The sequence below is a fragment of the Mesoplodon densirostris genome, chromosome 6 (genome assembly GCF_025265405.1).
Source record: "Mesoplodon densirostris isolate mMesDen1 chromosome 6, mMesDen1 primary haplotype, whole genome shotgun sequence".
NCBI classification, from domain to species: domain Eukaryota; kingdom Metazoa; phylum Chordata; class Mammalia; order Artiodactyla; family Ziphiidae; genus Mesoplodon; species Mesoplodon densirostris.
Window position 1 is genome coordinate 35,905,015 of NC_082666.1, and position 19,765 is coordinate 35,924,779.

Below are 19,765 nucleotides of genomic sequence, written 5' to 3' on the forward strand. Positions count from 1 at the left end.
GATAACCATCCACTATTTGATGTGCAGTTATGGGGAACTGAACAGGAATTATGAAAATAAGCCCAAAACTCTATAACCTCTCATAATTGACTCTATCTTCAAGACAGAGAGACATATCTTGGAGGATCCACACAGTATATCCTTTCCTACTTTGCATTAGTTATCTATTGTTGTATCACAGACATCCCAAAGCCTAATGGCTTAAAACAATAACCATGTGTTAATGCTCACAAGTCTGTGGGTCAACCGGATGGTTTTGCTGATTTGGGCTAGGATTGCCTGCTCTTGCTGATCTAGCTCCTGTGATTGGCAGGTTGACTGGGAGCTGATTGGTCTAGAATGGCCTTACTCGTATATCTGGGTGATATTATTGGCTCCCAGCTTGATCAGTGAGGATAACTGGGCTATATGTGCCTCATCCTCCAGCAGGCTAGCTTTGGCTTGTTCACAGGAGGTCTAAGAGCAACAAGAAAGCAAGCCACAATGTGCAAGAACTTTGCAAGTCTCTCTGTCTTTCTAAAACATGTCACAAGCCAATCAAGATACAAAGCATGGAGAAAGATGCCACCTCTTGAGGGAAGAGCAACAAAGTCACATTGCAAGGTCATGGGCATACGGAGAGAAAAGTTGTTGGCAATTTTTGCAATCTACCACATGCCTTTTGATCGTAATCCTTATCCTTTTTTTTTCCAGGCAAATGATACAGCATATTAGAAATCCTTGACCTAATTCTATCTTCTTTTTCCCCCTGACTCCACCAGGTTTCTTCTGGGTCCATTCAAGAAAGTGTGAAAGACCGAGTAATTGACTCAAGACTGCAGCTGTTTATCACCAAGCCAGGACTCTACACATGCATAGCTACTAATAAGCATGGAGAGAAATTCAGTACTGCAAAGGCTGCAGCCACCGTCAGTATAGCAGGTAGGATGGATTTTCACAATTGCATTGCTCCAGGAGAGGAGAGAGTTGGCACTATTCCACAATATCTTTCACTGGGGGAAATCTTTTTTTTTTTTAATCTCTTACTCCAGTCCCGTTTGGGATATTTCTTCCTCCATAGGGACACTCCAGAGGTTGACCTAGATAATTGATTTTGGCTGATGTGTTGCTTCAAAAACTAGATCCACAAATACCTGCCCAAGTGATGGGTAACAGCTTCCAGTTCATTTCTTTTTCTTTCATTTTCTTTTCTCCCTTTCTTCTTCTTTTATTCTTCCCTTCCTCCCTCCCTCCTTCCTTCCTTCCCTCCTTTCATCCTTCATTCCTTTCTTCCTCCCTCCCTCCCATTCTTTTTCATTCCTTTCCCTCCCCTCTTTTTTCCCTTTCTCTTCTTTGTTTCTTGGGGTTAATCAAACTTTCCAAGGCTCTAAAGAGGAAGTTGGCAGATATTTAACATGGTTGTGCCAGTTTCTGCATGGCTACATTTTGAGGGCATTTTTACTTATGAATATGTGATCTACCTTATGGTCTTTCCCCTTCCTGTTTCATGCAAGTGATAGCAGGACCTACAGGTATTTTCAAGGAAAAGGGCTGACACATGGATTTCTAGGATACTTGTGTTGAATTATAAAGGTTTATTTTTAAAACTTAAATGTCCCAAAGGCTTCTGAGAACATTTGTGGAATTCCTAGAGATGGAAATAATCCCTGTATCAGGAAATGCCTGGCATGATAATATTCATAGCATGTCTACTGTCCAAGGGTCAGCAGAGAGATGCTTGGCCTCACATGTAAGGCAAGCACTGGTAGAACCTGTGCCCAGGGCCAGCTCCCCAGAGCCTACTATTTCTTATTACGGTGCCACTTCCTAGATCTTCCCTGATGGGGAAATTTCCAGTAATGTTTGTGATTTTTTAGCATGAGGTGAATAAAGACACAGAGAGATACAAAGGGAGCATTGGACAAGGCTGGCCCTCTGAGGCATGCCCATGAAGGAAAGAGGTTTCAAAACCAAGGATCCCTTCTGCCTTCTCCAAAGATATATCTGCCTACAGTATCTTGAGACATCATATCAGTTATTTGAGAATTTCCACTAATGGGAAGTCATTTTCCCAGAGAAGGGTAAGATTCTTAAAAGTAAATTCAACTCAGTTTAACAAATAAAATGATTATTATTCACATAGCACTTTGTTGTTTATGAAGCACTCTTACATGCATTTATTAAATACACTGGGCTCAGTCCATTGCATTAGGTAAAGGATGCAAACTTAATTAACGAATGGGATCATTAGCAATGGAGTCCCAGTTTTCTAGGGACTCTCAATCTAAAAAGGAAGTCCATTGGTCACAGACATTATGGCACAGACTATGTTCTACGCAGAAGCACAAAGTACAACAGCAGACACAAGACAGAGAGTTTAAGGGAATCCTTGGAAAAGAGATACCATTTGAGTTAGAGATGACAAGGTTGAAATGAGTTCAGAAAATAGCAAGTCATGATGGAGACTGAGAATGAGGTAGAGGATGGGAAGAAAGGTTTGAAATGTGAGCTCTAGCTGGGTTATGAAGAGCCTGAGTAGCTTGACTATTCTTCAATCAATGGGAAGTCATTTAATTTTTTAGAGAAGGCAAGTGATATGATCAGATATATTCTTTTTTTTTTTTTTTTTTTTTTTTTTTTTTGCGGTACGCAGGCCTCTCACTGTTGTGGCCTCTCCCGTTGCGGAGCACAGGCTCCGGACACGCAGGCTCAGTGGCCATGGCTCACGGGCCCAGCCACTCCACAGCATGAGAAATCTTCCCAGACTGGGGCACGAACCTGCGTCCCCTGCATCGACAGGCGGACTCTCAACCACTGCGCCACCAGGGAAGCCCCCAGATATATTCTTTATCAAATCAACAGATGTCAGGTGTCAAAACATGGGGAGGCATGGCATGCAGTTAGGAGGCCATTCCAGGAGTCTGGAAAAGTCATGAAGGTCTGAACAACAACAGCAACAATTGGTAAAGAGAGAACAGGGGAGATGTGTGAAACCTATCAGGAGAGAAACGATAAGATTTGAAAGTGTTTGAATGCGGTAGAAGGAGTTCAGATGTGTCTGAGATTTTGAGGAAAGTGTCTAGGACAAATAATAACAGATAAAAGAACATGAGAAGGTTCAAGAGATAATAAAACAATTAAAATTTTGATGCTTTTTAAATTACTTGGAATGATTCTCACTATCTTATGTTTTATTTGATATTTGATCAAGACCCAGTGTTAAATACATAAATATATATTTATATAACCTATATCTATATATTTACAACGTGTGTGTATGTATGTTTGTGTGTGCAGAGAGAAGGAGAAACATTTATGTATGAATTCTCAAATCCAAGAAAATAGACTGATCTAATCTAGCTTAGATTAGAATCACCTCCACTGGTTAGAAGAGAAAAATTAATGTTGCTAATCTGAAGAGAGTCTCATTTCAGGTAATTATTCAGCCATTCAAAGATCAATTTTCTGCCACCTTTCTTCCTCCCCTTTCTCCTGTATCTCTTCGCTACATGGAAAGAGAGAAGGAGTCTTGGATTTATGCAGTGGTGTCCTCTGGACCCGCCCTGGTATTTGGTAAAGTCTACAGCTAGAGAACTAGTGATCTCATCTCTTGGCTTGGTTGGGACCCAGAGGACCTCCCTGTCTGGCTCAGCCCCACTGAGGCTCTTCCTGTAGCAGCACAACCCTCTACATCTCAGTCAAATCCTTCATCGAGCCCCTCTCTAGATTCTACTCTGCAACGTCTGCACGTAGGTCACCCTGGCTCTCCCTACAATACCAGATATACTAAAAATCCAAGTCAGCTCCTTCCTTATCCCTCATGCATCCTGAAGCAACTTCTGGATCACTTTCATGTTACACAAAATCCAAAAAAGATTCATACCTACCAACTCAGTTCTGCTGTCTACCCAACCATGTCATGCTACCATTTTTACACTAATATGGCCAGCCTATGTCAGGGTAAGAGGTCCCTAAAAGGTTCTCTGCTTTTAGAGTCCCAAATAAGAAGTAGGAAAAACTCCCTCTGCTTTGGCTTTTTCCTTAATTTATCAATATACCTCTCTTCTAGGATTTTGGTCCAGAGAAAGGAATCTATAAAATGTGTATCTGAATTCTTAATTCCCTTACCTTCCACCTTTCTGCAACATACCAAGCTGAAGGGACTGGTCGGGGACTCCCCCTTTAGTGCGGTAACCTTCAGAGCCCACCCATCATAAGTACAAAGACAGGTGTGAAGGCAGTGCTATGATCAATAAAAAGAAGAACCTGATAAAATGGGTTTATCTCCCCCCCACACAGAGACAGATCCATCACATGACATGATGTCCAAGATGCTGAAAGGACTATAGAGCAGAATTACCACCATAGTGTATATGGCAACATCACCCCTTTCATCGCAGTCCTAGTCCAAATGAGAACCTGATCCAACACTGTTAATAAACAGAATATACCAACAGAGGAAGCTGTAATCCTAAAGAAAATGATGGTATCTTCTGGTGGTAAAAAGAGCCTTAAAGTGTGGACAGGCAGCATAGAAAGGTAATGTCCCAGAATGCAGGGAGAAGTCATTAATGTTGAGAATAGACCAGAGTGAGAATGAGGGCAAATAGCAATGGCAGCCTCGAGGAAAATAGCAGGAGAATTTGCGTGGGGAAAGGAATGGTGGGAGCAATGCGTGAGTTGGCACATAGCAGCAGAGAAGCCTGGAAACTTGCTGCAGCAGAGGTGAATGCAGATAGGGAGAAGTGACCCCAGTAGGGGCAATGGTCATGTAGACTGAAACCAGTAATGACTTGACTTTAGCCAATGGGCCTGTAGGTAATGTATTTGAATAATAAATGTGAATCCATCTGCACATAGAAAAAAAATTACTAAAATGAGTAGAGGGACTCCCTCACGTAGCTAATTCATAAAAAGCTGCAAGGCCCTTTTGTTCATCTCCTGATCTGTTTTTCCTGTTGGATCCCATTTACTATGAGACTTGAAGCTCCCCTACTTTTCCTAAAATTTCCTCAGGCAGATTTAATGAGGGTGTCTCATGAGTGCATTGGAATAAGACCTCTGAACCCCAGGAGACACCTGCCATTTTTCTTCCTCTCCTTAACCCGTTCTTTTCAGTCAAAGCTGCTAGATGCCTCATAAAAGTCTCCCTGCCATCACTGAGGAAACTGTTGTACTTTCCAACTCTGGGGTGCTCCCTGAACCAATATTCCATGGAAGTGAGGCCACTCTGGTGAAAAAGGGATTCATGGAACCACTTTAATTCAGAATCATTTCAAAGCACGGTCTTATGCTTTCCAGATCTCTCAGAGCTTGGTTGTGACATTCGCTCTCTCCACTTCTGCTTTAGGCATCTCTCTCCATTGGCCTCTGATGGGGCTGGCCAGAGGTCCAGAGCCTGGTGCCTCCCCTGGACATTTTGGCAATGCTTCCTTACCCCAAATTCTCCTTTCTCTCATTTCAGCCATCCCCATCCTCCCCTAGTGTTCTGTAGTCAACAGTCCCCTTTGTCACATTCTCTGTGTTTCACTTTGAAGATTTCACTCCATCTGTTTATTTACTCAACCCAGCAGGAAAACTGGAAATAGAAAAATCTGGTCTAGTGCTTAGGATTATGTCTAATGATATTGCTAGTGTCTGAAAGACAACAACAACAAAAATAAAGATCAGCCTTCATTTTCCCAAAACTCTTCCATGTGTATGCCCAGATTCATATGTATTATTTGAGAAATGTGATATACTTCTTTCTGACTCATTTACATTTGCTGTTAGTCATCAAAAGGAGCCAGAAAAACTTTTGGAACCTCTCCCTATGAACCAGGAAGTTCCATTTCCCCTCTAGTCAACCTCAAAAGGCTCAAGTTGCAATTTAAACTCAGCAGGATGCTGGGTTATTGGCAAGATGCCTTCTCTTTGTCATCAGCCTTGTGACAGAGACCAGCAAGACACCTCATGATCCCTGTAATGAGCATAGTCCTGGAAGAGCCAACGGTCATCAAAATAGACACAGGTATTAAATCTACCAAACATTTAAAGAAGAATTAACACCAATCCTTATTACCCTGATACCAATGCCAGGTAAGGGCACTACAAGAAAACTAAAGGCCAATTTCCCTGATGAACATAAATGCAAAAATTCTCAACAAAATTCTAGCAAACCAAATTCAACAGCACATTTAAAGGATCACACACCATGATCAAGTGGGATTTATCTCTGAGATGCAAGGATGGCTCAACATACACAAATCAATTAGTGTCATACACCACATTAATAGAATGAAGGATAAAAATTACATGATCCTCTCAATAGATGCAGGAAAAGCATTTGACAAAATTCAACATACATTCATAATAAAAACTCTCAGCAAATTGGATATAAGGAAGATACCTCACAATAAGGGCCACATATGACAAACCCACAGCCAACATCATACTTAATGGCAAGAGGTTAAACCCTTTTCCTCTAAGATAAGGCAAATGACAAGAGTGCCCATTCTCACCATTTCTATTCAACATAGTACTGGAAGTCCTAGCCCAAGCAATCAGGCAAAAGAAATAAAAGGTATCCAAAGAAAAAAAAAGAAAAAAAGAAATAAAAGGTATCCAAATTGGAAAGGAAGAAGTAAAATTCTCCTTGTTTGCAGATGATACAATCTTATATATAGAAAATTCTAAAGACTCCACCCGGGCTTCCCTGGTGGCGCAGTGGTTGAGAGTCCGCCTGCCGATGCAGGGGACACGGGTTCGTGCCCCGATCCCGGAAGATCCCACATGCCGCGGAGCGGCTGGGCCCGCGAGCCATGGCCGCGGAGCCTGTGCGTCCGGAGCCTGTGCTCCGCAACGGGAGAGGCCACAGCAGTGAGAGGCCCGCGTACAGCAAAAAAAAAAAAAAAAAAAAAAAAAAAAAAGACTCCACCCAAATCTGTTCGAACTAATCAACAAATTAAGTTCCACATACAAAATCGACATACAGAAATCAGTTTTTTTAAAATACACTAACAACAAAACATCTGAAAAAGAAGAAAACTATCCCATTTACAATAGCACCAAAAACAACAAAATACTTAGGAATAGGTTTAACCTAGGAAGAGAAAGACCTGTATGCTGAAAATTACAAGACATTGATAAGAGAAATTGAAGACACAGATAAATGGAAGATATCCTGTGTTCATGGATCAGAAGAATTAATACTGTTAAAATGTCCACAGCACCCAAAGCTATCTGTGGATTTCATATACTCCTATTAAAATTCCTATGGCATTTTTCACAGAAATAGAACAAACAATTCAAAACTTTGTATGGAAGCACAAAAGAGTCCCGATAGCCAAGCAACCCTAAGAAAGAAGAACAAAGCTAGAGGCATCACACGTCCTGATTTCAAGCTATAGTAATCAAATCAGTATGGGACTGGCATAAAAACAGATGCCTAGACAAATGGAACTGAATCAAGAGCCCAGAAGTAAACCCACACATATATGGTCAGTTAATTTCTGACAAGGGAGCCAAGAAGATACAACAGGGAAAAGACAGTCTTTTCCATAAATGGTGTTGGGAAAACTGGATAACCACATGCAAAAGAATGAAACTGGACCTCTATCTTACAACATTCACAAAAATTAACCTGAAATGAACTAAAGACTTAAACACATGACCTGAAACCATAAAACTCCTAGAAGAAAAAATAGACAGTAAGTTCCTTGACATCAGTCTTGGTGATGATTTTTTTGGATATGATACCAAAAGCATAAGCAACAAAAGTAAAAATAAACAAGTGGGACTGCATCAAACGAAAAAGCTTCTGTACAGCAAATGAAACCATCAACAAAACTAAAAAGCAACTTATAGAATGGGAGAAAACATTTGCTAATTATATATAAGGGGTTAATATCCAAAATATATAAAGAACACACACAACAGCAAAAAAAAAAATCTAACTTAAAAATGGACAAAGTATATGAATAGACATTTTTCCAAAGAGGACATACAGATGGGAAACAGGTATATGAAAAGGTGTTGAACATCACTATTCATCAGGGAAGTGCAAATCAAGACCACAATGAACTATCACTTCATACCTACTAAGATGGTTATCATCAAAAAAATAAGAGTTAGCAAGTATTGGCGAGAAAGGAACCCTGACCCACTGTTGGTGGAATTGTAAATTGGTTCAGCCACTATAGAAAAAAGTATGGAGTTTCTGCAAAAAGTTAAAAATAGAACTACCATATGATCCAGCAAACCCACTTCTGGATATATATCCAAAGGAAATGAAAACAGGAGATCAAAGAGGTATCTGCACTTTCATGTTCATTGCAGCATTATTCACAGTAGCCAAGATACAGAAACAACTTAAGTGTCTGTCAACAGAAAAATAGATAAAGAAGATGTGGTATATACATATAATGGAATATTATTCAGCCATGACAAAGAAAGAGATTTGGTCATTTGAGACAACATGGATGAAACTTGAGGGCATTGTGCTAAGTGAAATAAGTCAGACAGAAAAAGACAAATACTGTATGATATCACTTATATGTGGAATCTGAAAAAGTCTAACTCATAGAAACAGAGTACAGTAGTGGATACCAGGGGCAGTGGGGTGGGGGAAAAGGGGAGACATTGGTCAAATGGTACAAACTTCTAGTTATAAAATGAATAAGTTCTGGAAATCTAATGTACATCATTGGTGATTATAGTTAATACTGTATTATATACTTGAAAGTTGCTAAGAGAGTTGCATTATGTAACTGTAGCAAATCAACACCTTGTCCACCTTAAACTTACACAATGTTGAATGTCACTTATATCTTAATAAAGCTAGGAAAAATAGACACAGGGATCCAGTAGAGGAAAATCCATGTTTGTATTTCCCATTCTCAATGGCATTAATAGGTCCTTCACGAAATACTGAAGTCCAGAGTTCTTTTCTGCTTATTCAGTCTGAGGGTACAGGAATGAGTCTGTGGTCACATCCCTCCTCTAACATAAGCCACTCCTCATTCTACCAACACCCCCACTGTCTGCAATGCCCCTTCTTTGGGTTGACCTCAGAGTCTGGGGATTCTGGTCACTAAATTTAAAGCTCAAATGAAAATATGTAGCATAACCAAAGCTGGGCAGTAGGGAGAAAACCAATATGTTAGTATTGGAGTTCCCCACCCTCCCAAAATTGATCACATATTTTTATTTTTTTAATTTTTATTGAAATATCATTGATTTACACTGTTGTATTAGCTACCGGTGTATAGCAAAGTGATTCAGTTATATATATTCTTTCTCATATTCTTTTCCATTATAGGTTATTACAAGATATTGAGTATTGTTCCCTGTGCTATACAGTAGGTCCCTGTTGGTCATCTATTTTATATATAGTAGTGTGTATATTTTAATCTCAAACTCCTAAATTATCCCTCCCCCCTTTCCCCTTTGGTAATCATAAGTTTGTTTTCTATGTCTGTGTGTCTATTTCTGTTTTGTAAGTAAGTTCATTGGCATCATAGTTTAGATTCCACCTGCAAGTGATATATGATATTTGTCTTTGTCTGACTTACTTCACTTAGTATGATAATCTCTAGGTCCATTCATGTTGCAGCAAAATGGCATTATTTCATTTTTTTAATGGCTAAGTAATATTCCATTGTGTATATATACCACATCTTTATTCATTCATCTCATATTTTTATTTTCTATATTTTGTGTTGATGTTTCACATTATTACAGAAAAAAATTAAAACTTTGGACTCTTATTTTGTAATCGATATAGCTGATTGAATGTACTACCATGTTTCACACTCTCTCTCATGTCTCATAGTCACACTCCCGTGTCTCCCCAGTTGTGAGACGTGGGGTGATGTAGCAGGAGCACACGACTCCCTCTATCACCCAGTGTTTCAGCCACAATAGGTAGAAGTGTTCTTACCAACAAAACAGGCCCCGTCCCTTGGCATTTCATGGTGGCTTCATCTGGTTTCCAATGGATTAAAGGTGTTTGTTTTTGTTTTTAATAAAAGGGAAAGGAATAAATGACTAACAGCCAGTAGCCACACTAAATTACTACCAGCTGTTCTGCAGCTAGGCTCAAGAGGTAAGCATTCTTTCTACAATCAGGCAGCTTTTTTATATTAGATTGGCTGCATGTTTTAGAAGAGAGACAACATTTTATTGGCTTTTCCAGATAATGGAAAAGATACTACAAATATTGATGGCTGTTGGAAGTTTTTGAAATTTTTAAAAATCTAGTTTTGAGATAAAAGCACTTGTTTATAATCGGAGGCTCTTGGACCCCTTCCCTGCTCCCCACTCTCACCCCCGCAAAAATGAAAATGTGACTGAAGAAATTTCTGTACGAAACACATGGAAGCCTAGTGAATCATCCTTTGATTCTCTTAATATTCTTGAAAAGACTGAGCACCCTTAAATGACCTTGATTTTTTTTTTTCCCTCACTTGTCCTTGAAATAGAAGCCTAACTAAGCTTAGTATCTCTTCCCAAGTCCTATGGCTGGGTTCTCTTTGGCTCTGGTTGATCTCCATGGTATTGAATCCTCTCTTTTGCATCTTAAAATGGGGGCTCTTTCATATACATAACCTTGGCCTTTCCATGTTTCAACAGATTTCCCTGCTCAGCTGCTATTAGATTCTGCCTTTACCCATTCCAAATTATATACCTTTTTCTCTGTAAGAATTTCCTCCTGTCTCTTCCATCTGTTCTCTCCAGAAAATGTGGGGCCCCTTGTTAAATTATTAAGTGTTTCAAGATGATAACAGCAGAACACTAAATTAAGCATGGGGCCCTTCTGAGTGTGGGATGCTGTGTGACCACGTGAAGCCAGTGGGTCTGTAAGAATCACAGCTCCACCACCCTCTTCCTGTTCAACCTCCACTTCTTGCTTTCTTGATGCAAAGTCCTTGGGTGGCCAACAGAGGGAAATTCTGACCTATGATACTGCCTGGGCTAATGAGGCCACGGTTGACTCAGCTTGAAAGGAAGAATTCAGTTCCTGGAGACATTTAATATTTTCTTACTCTCCTTCTCCAAATCTGCCTGTTAATGCAGGATCTGGCCTCCTAGCAGAAGCAGGGAACTTTTCAAAAACTTAGAGATTAGAAGAATGAAAATTATCTGTTACAAACCTTGAGATGAAAATGTACTAACTTTTGTTTCTTTTCCCCTTTAATTTGATTTCCTGTGGAACCTTCCTTTCCTGTTACTAGAATGGAGGTAAGATATTATTGTTATACCAATGTTTTGTTTCGCTTTGTTTGACATGCCATTTATTGTTATTGTATTTATTATTCGTTGGGTACTGTAATCTTTCAGAAAACTTTCTAATTTCTAAGCCTTTTAATACTCTCACAAAATGATGATGAAGATGAAGATAGGCAACATCTGTTGAATACTTACTATGTATCAGGCACTGTGCTAAGAGCTTTACATGCATTTAAAAAATTTATCCTCAGGACATGAAATAGGTGCTAGTATTACCCCTATTGTACAGAAAAGAAACAAAGAGACATACTTTGAACTGGAGAGTATACATGACTTACACAGTTAGTATATGATAGGCTTGGAAAAGAGACACAGAACTGACTCCCAAACCCTCCCTCATAGCTTTATCCTGCAGATAAGAAAGTAACACCATGTAATATAACACTGTGAAACTTACAGCATTTTATTTGCATAAAATTGCCTTTCATAAAAACTCTATGATGTGTAAAATTTCATCTAATTTTACAAATGATGAAACTGAGATTTAGAATGGTTAATTACTAATAATAATAGCAGTTAAGTTTTGCAGGACATTTTTGAGTACCACTGTTCTCATATTAATGTTTCAGCAACTTTATGGGGCAAAAACTATCATCCCTCTTTCTTTATATGAGGAACCTGAGGCACAAGAGTTGTCCAGACCACATAGCTAACTACAAAGCCTCAATCTGAGCTCAGACAGACAGACTCAAGAACACAGATTCATACCTATGATGCTAACCCAGGTAGCACAGCAACTGAGCAGGACCTGCAACTCAAGCCATTGAATCTAATTCTATGAAATGAAATAATTCATTGCATAAGAAAATTTAGTTTGTTCTCAATCTTTTTCCCAATTCATATAGCTTTGATGCATTTGTTTACCTAATAAATAGGTATTGAGAAAGAGTCCTGACCTGAAGGATTCTACAGAGAAGCTGAATATCCACTGAAGGGATATACAACATAAACACGGGAAAAGGTAAATTAAAATGCAGGCCAACCACAGAAGAGATGCCATCTTTCATTCATACACCTCTTTCATTCAGCACACCTGTCTTCTCTGTGCATCTTTAAAACACTCACTCTATTCCTGGCACTATATTGGAAAGTGGTAAAACAAAACAAATTGTACATACTCCCTGCACCCAAGGAATTTACATTTTACTATGGGACCGACACACACACACACACACACACACACATTAGTTACAAGGCAACATAATAATGGAATCATGCACAAATTCTAAGGGCTCAAGAACAGAAATAAATCATTCACATGCAACTAAATGCAAATGAAAATAATTTAAACTGATTATAGTCAAATAAATGCTAACTAATGAAAATTCCATACCATTTTTCACTTGTGATAACACAAGCACTTTTGGTTTTCTGCAAAGGGCTAGACAGCAAGTATATGGCTTTGTGGGCCATATGGTCTCTGTTGCAACTGCTCAGCTCTGCTACTGCAACACAAAAGGAGCCATAGACAATTTGTAAATGGATGAACCTGGCTCTGTTCCAATAAAATTTTACTTCTGGCCACCAAAATTTGAATTTCATATGATTTTCACTTCTCCTTTTGATTTTTTTCAACCATCTAAAAATGTAAACACCATCCTTAGCTCACAGGTGGTATAAAAATAGGCAGTAGGCCAAATTTGACTTGTGGGTTCTATTTGCTGATCCCTGTCATAGAGAATGAATCATATACAAAGACACTAGGCATGAAAGGATAAAAAGAATTCCAGTTTGCTTTGGAAGTTTAGAGTGGCGTAGGGCCCTGGCCATCACATTTGTTGGGAAAGTACAATGGGAGCCTGGCAGTTGCTGTATAAGGAAGAAGATGTGTCGCTATCAGAGAAGAGGTCCCGTTCTCACGTGTGCCAGCCCTAGGGAGGGCAGGAAAAGAAGGTGTGGAGTTTCCGCTGGGGTAGTGGGGTTGTCCCAACCAACCATGCCATGGCTGGTCATCTGGATGTGCCCTTGGACAACATATTGTATTATGTGTTCAAAGGGAAGAGATGTTGCCCTCCTAGAAACTGGAAGATCACATTTTAAAACAGTGGACCCTTGAACAATTCAGGGGTTAGGGGCACCAACCAGCATGCCCTATAACCTTAGAGTTGGCTCTCTGTCTATGTGATTCCTCCATATCCACGTTCTGCATCCTTGGATTCAACCAATTATGGATGGGATCGTGTAGGACTGTAGTATTTATTGAAAAAAAAACTGTTCATAAGTGGATCCATACAATTCAAACCCATGTTGTTCAAGGGTCAGCTGTATTCTCCTGAATGTGATTCATACATGTTAAAGCAGAGAGAAAATAAAAGCAAAAGGTGTAGTGAGAATCCTTTAAATATTCCATCTGACCAAGGAGAGTTGTCTGCTATAAAATAAGTTAGAAGGGGGACTTGGGATCAAATATCAGTTGTTGCCTCCAAAAAGAGAAACTGTTCAGAAAGAGAGGTCAGCCAGGTTCAGTCTGTCAGGAGACAAGAGAGGGACTGGCTCCATGTGCAATATTAACTAGAATTTTTGGAGGTAGTCCAGCAGATCATTCCAAAACAACCAGCATTCTGTGAACAGATTCCTGTGACCTCTGCCCCACTGTTCAAATGAGCAACAGGACCAGCTGCCTCTGCTGTTGCTCCATCCACAGTCCCAAGATCTGCATGTGGAGAAATACGACTTCAGTTGGACAGAAAGGGCAGTCATCACTTGCAAAAGACAGAAGACACCAATGGAAATTTTTTGCATTCATCTTGTTCCCTGGGTTTTGCCGTGACCTCCTTAAATTTTTTAAGTGATAGGGTTAGAAGGATGAGGGAAAAAATGGCCCCATTGGCCTCCATATCTTGCCTCTGAAATTTGACCACTGCAAAAAATTTGAGGTTTATAAGTCAGCAAAACAGGGGAGGAAATTGTTCCAACTCTGACTGAAACTGTGACTGGGCAGTCTCTTTATGTATGTATTATGTATGTGTGTGTATAATATATATATATATATATATATATATATATATATATATATATATATATATATATATATATATGTACGTATATAGTAAAAGGGAAACTAAAATACAGGCCACCCGCAGAAGACATGCCATCTTTCATTCGCACACTGTTCAGCACATGTGTCCTCCCTGTGTGTTTTTAAACCACTCACTCTATTCCTGTATATATATATTTGGTACTATATATCCCTTACCTTGTGGGGCTAATCCAAGCAAAGATATACTACCAAAGCTAAGTCTTTAATGCTTCCAGAACATCACAGAGACAGAGAAAATTAATAAGAACCATATATTTTGTATCTGTTTTTTCCCAGCATGCAAAGGGTTTTCACAGGCTAGTTATCTTCAAGCTGGTAGGAAGACAAATCAAAATTAAAACCAAGATCTTCTCATTTCTATTCAAAACCTATTCTGCTTTTTCTTTTTATTTTTTTCTTTTGCATTATATAGCTAATGTTCAAAAATCACTGAGGACTCCGTACTATTAATTCACATTGAGGTTGTTCTAAAGATTTTTCCAGGGATTTTTAAAAGAGAAGCAGCAGAAACTCAGAAAAAAAGAATTGGTTTTTTTTTTTTGTTTTTTTTAAGAATTGGTTCTTAATTGATTTTTTTTTTTTTTTTTTTTTTTTTTTTTTTCGGTATGCGGGCCTCTCACTGTTGTGGCCTCCCCCGTTGCGGAGCACAGGCTCCGGACGCGCAGGCTCCGGACGCGCAGGCTCAGCGGCCATGGCTCACGGGCCCAGCCGCTCCGCGGCATATGGGATCCTCCCAGACCGGGGCACGAACCCGTATCCCCTGCATCGGCAGGCGGACTCTCAACCACTTGCGCCACCAGGGAGGCCCCTGATTATTAATAATCCTTATCTCTGAGGCTATTTTCATTTTTTCTTTTGTGTAATTTTTCTTAGTTTCCAATGTTTTCTTTTAAATGTTTTTTGCGTATGTAATTAAAGAAAAAAATCATGAATTTTTTAAATTAAAAATATTCATGGAAAAATAAAGAAGTGTCATTCAATAGTTAACACATGACCGTGCAACATGGATGAATAATTCTCAGCTCAGAGACACTAGGAGAAATATTCAACTTTTACATGCTATAGTTTTTTATAAATGTATGTATTTATTATTTATATTTGGCTGTGTTGGGTCTTCATTGTTGCGCGGGCTTTCTCTAGTTGCGGCGAGTGGGGGCTACTCTTCGTTGCGGTGCGCGGGCTTCTCATTGCCGCGGCTTCTCTCATTTCAGAGCATGGGCTCTAGGCACACGGGCTTCAGTAGTTGTGGCACACGGGCTCAGTAGTTGTGGCTCACAGGTTCTAGAGCACAGTCTCAGTAATTGTGGTGCATGGGCTTAGTTGCTCCACGGCATGTGGGATCTTCCCGGACCAGGGCTTGAACCCCTGTCCCCTGCACTGGCAGGTGGATTCTTAACCACTGCGCCACCAGGGAAGTCCCTATAGTTTTTTTCTAAGTGAAAAGAGTCACACCTGCTCTTATCCATCCTCTCTTTTTATGGAAGGATTATCAATATGTGTGACCATTTTGTAAGCCAGTTTGGGGTATTTCTAATTGTTAGGTATTATTATTCAGTTTCTTAAAGCACAGTATACCCTTGCTTCTCTAGAACTTTCTTAGTGTCAGCATACCCTGAATTCCCTCAGAGGTTGAGTCATGAGCTATTTATCTGGGTGTTTTTTCAACCCTATAGGGCCCAAGTTTTCATGGGAGTTTTGCGTTTTCTTATTCAAGGCATTCATTTAAAAAATCCCCAATGAATTACAGGTAATGCAATAAAATTCATGTTGACTAATTAGTAGAATGCTAGTATGAATTAGAGAATGATTCTATGTTACAAAACATCATTTTAAAATATAGTATTTCACGGAAGTTCATTGTTTTACCTGAATGAGTTGTATCTCATTTAATAGATTTGCTTCAAAGACCAGTCAATGATGTTTCTAATCAACTTTTCAAATTCAAATGGGGTCTTTTAGCAACTTAAACAATCCCCACAAATTCCAATTTGTTTAATTTTCTTTCCTTGAAATCCTTTATATAAAGATAATGAAATGCTAAATTCCAACAGATGTACAAATCTAAATGAGAGTGCAACTTGAATTTGCTGTCAGTGTTAATAAGATATCTGATGGAAGGCATAAGGATATATTGAGACCATTACAGTGCCTGCACATAGTAAGTGCTCAATAAATATCTGTCAGGTGAGTATAGGAGCTATTATAATTCCCAGCATTGCATTAAGGAAGCAGTGGATATGTGGAGGGAGTACCAGCTGCGTTTTCCATTTTTCTTATTGTCCTCTTCAATTGTTATAGCAGATAAGCTTTTAATCTTATTGCTGTGCTAACACTTATATTACCCATGAACACACAATAACCTGGGTTCAGGATAATTACTTACATCACTTTACAGATTAGGACATTGTCAGAGACCAGATGACTCTCCCCAAGACATGTGGTGAGAAAATAGCAAAAGTGAAGATGCTACTTAGCTCCTCTGAGAGCCATAGCCAATGCTTTCTCCTCCCTGTGTGGCTTTCTTCTTATTCTTTAATGGAATGCCGGGAAGATGTGTGAGTGAGAGGATCTGATTTTGGAAGATGTGCCACAGAATTCAAATCCTTAACTATCATAACGTTTAAATAAACTATGTTCATCAAGCTGCAAGCTCTGTGGATCAGAGCAATTACTACGTTCAGTCACGTATTAATCATGATGATGAATATATTTTTTAGATGTATTTACTTGCTATGTACGCTTATATGTAACAAATGTGGAGTCAAATTTTATTTATGATGGAAACAATAAAAATTCTCCCATCCATTCTGGCCTTGAGCGTTTCCAAAGCTTTCCACATCCATTATCACATTCGATCCTCTTCATAGCCCTCTGGAGTAGCTAGAGGTAATATAATTGCTGCTGGAAATGAAGACAATATTCAGATGGAACGTTTCAACCAATTTGCTGGTGCAATCTTCTATTTCTGTGATGCAGATGTGGAAATGGAAAACAAACAAAAAGGCAGATGGGATGCTAAGAAATAGCATGTGATCAGGAATGTTTTTCACTGCTTCTTTCAGTAAACCACAGAAAGATAACAAAGGCTACTGCGCCGAGTACAGAGGGGAGGTATGTAATGCTGTCCTGGCAAAAGATGCTCTTGTTTTCTTCAACAACTCCTACATAGACCCTGAGGAGGCCCAAGAACTACTGGTCCACACTGCCTGGAATGAACTGAAAGCAGTGAGCCCATTCTGCCGGCCGGCTGCTGAAGCTTTACTGTGTAACCACATCTTCCAAGAATGTAACCCTGGGGTGGCACCTACTCCTACACCCATTTGCAGGTAAAATTTACAAAATAAATAAATGGGGAAATTCTGTTTGTCTGTCTGCCAACAGGAAAAGTTTTCAAAAGAGGAAGTTGTTAGGTGTAACAGTAAAGGCAAAAGCTGGCTTTTGTCCAAAATATAAGGTAATTAATTGGACAAAATTCCTACCATGTGAATCACTGGTGATACCCTATTATACAAGGGCTCTAAGTTAGAAAATGTCATAAAAGGTATAACGTTCTATTACATTTGTTATTGTTCACATTATTATCATATTCATAAACATCCCTGCTTTCTAGGAAATAAAAAACAAAATCCCAAACTAATATGGACCTCATTAGTAAGCCAAGATAGAGAAAATAAAGACTACATATCAAGCATTTCAGCATTATTTGCCAATAAATATGAGATCTTGGTGAGCATGTCAGACTATTAAAATACATTCCACCCAATATTCTAATTTAAGTACTGACACTCTTGTGTCGTGGTGGGTGGAAGGAGTAGAAACAGTTATAAAACAGATATTTCTTTAAAACCCCCTACTCTTTAAACACTGAAATTTATAAACCCACTTTTAAAAGAATTATCTTTGCCTTTATTTACTTCTTGTGTAGAAAAGACAGGAATCAATGTAGCTTTTGAGCTAAATGGAACAAAGTTCAAATACTGTTTTGTACTGCTTTCTAGATGCACTGACAAATGACCTCAGCTAAACTTCAGCTTCCTCGTCTGCAATAGAGCTGAGAGGATTAAAGGATAAATTGTACCCAGGGTATATATTAGAAACTGGATGGATACTGTTTGCTTTTCAAGAAAACACACGAAGGCTACCAATACAGCACATTTCCAACTGTTTTGACAAAACCAGGAACTATTTAAATATTGAAATAGTTTTAAGGCATTCTATTCAGTATAAAAGGACTACAGAGATCATTAAAATAGAGTGCTCCATTCTTCAACTTACTGCAAATTTTGAGGGTTTGGAGACATTTTAAGACTAATATAGGGACTTCCCTGGCGGTCCAGTGGTTAAGACTTCACCTTCCAATGCTGGGGGTGTGGGTTCGATCCCTGGTCAGGGAGCTAAGATCCCGCATGCCTCATGGCCAAAAAACCAAAACATAAAACACAAGCAACATTGTAACAAATTCAATAAAAACTTTTAAAATGGTCCACATCAAAAAAAAATCTAAAAAAAAATTACTTAAGACATATAATTTTCTGTTTCTTCACTTAAGGTTATATTTTCATCAGACCTGACATCTAAGTATCTTTTGAGGAACAATGAGAATTAAAATTGAATTGTATCTTCATATGCTAGCACAAAATAAATTTATTGAGTAATTTCCCAACATTTATGCCCTAGATCAGTTTACATGCATAGGCCACAGATGTTCTTTCTCAAGATTGAAAATAATTTAACTTTTTTGTTTTTTTAGAAAAAAATCCCATTCACTGAGATTTCAAATTTATTAGAATAGCATAATTAACTCTTAAATCTGTGAGCCATTTGTAGTGTACTTAAATTTTTTTCTTAATTCCAGCTGTTATTTAAACAAGTATTTTTTAATATTTATTTATTTATTTATTTATTTTTGGCTGCACTGGGTCTTCGTTGCTGCCCACAGGCTTTCTCTAGTTGTGGTGAGCGGGGGCTACTCTTCATTGCGGGGGCTACTCTTCATTGTGGTGCGTGGGCTTCTCATTGCGGTGTCTTCTCTTGTTGTGGAGCATGGGCTCTAGGCATGCAGGCTTCAGTGGTTGTGGCATGCGGGCTCAGTAATCATGGCGCACGGGCTTAGTTGCTCCGCAGCATGTGGGATCTTGCTCGACGAGGGCTCAAACCTGTGTCCCCTGCGTTAGCAGACAGATTCTTCACCACTGTGCCACCAGGGAAGTCCCTGAGTATTTTTTTTAATCTGAAAATTGTTTCTACTTTTGTAATCCTTGTAAACAATTTATTCACATTGGGGTTGAAAAATATAGTCTAGAAATTTTCACATTTTTATACTTCATTAAGGTTTTATTTTCTCTTATATATAATCAATAATTGTTTAAAAAATTAGACATTTAAAAAGACTTGGGAATAGATTTCTTTGCATTATTTTCTTTCCTATAAGTAATATAAAAAGAATGGATAATATGATTTCATCATCAGACTTGTGTC

The 19,765-nt window shown here is 38.9% G+C and overlaps 1 protein-coding gene across 5 annotated transcripts in view; it reads left to right on the plus strand.

The window, feature by feature from the left end:
• MUSK (muscle associated receptor tyrosine kinase) overlaps positions 1 to 19,765 on the plus strand; it is an 88,926-nt gene that overhangs the window by 58,447 nt on the left and 10,714 nt on the right. For 3 of the 5 annotated variants that reach the window (XM_060100966.1, XM_060100968.1, XM_060100967.1), the window contains 3 exons: positions 762 to 921; positions 11,193 to 11,199; positions 17,350 to 17,613. In XM_060100966.1, the coding sequence (XP_059956949.1) occupies positions 762 to 921; positions 11,193 to 11,199; positions 17,350 to 17,613 (431 nt within the window). The remainder of the gene's footprint in view (positions 1 to 761; positions 922 to 11,192; positions 11,200 to 17,349; positions 17,614 to 19,765) is intronic. The other 2 variants (XM_060100969.1, XM_060100970.1) reach the window with 1 other exon arrangement.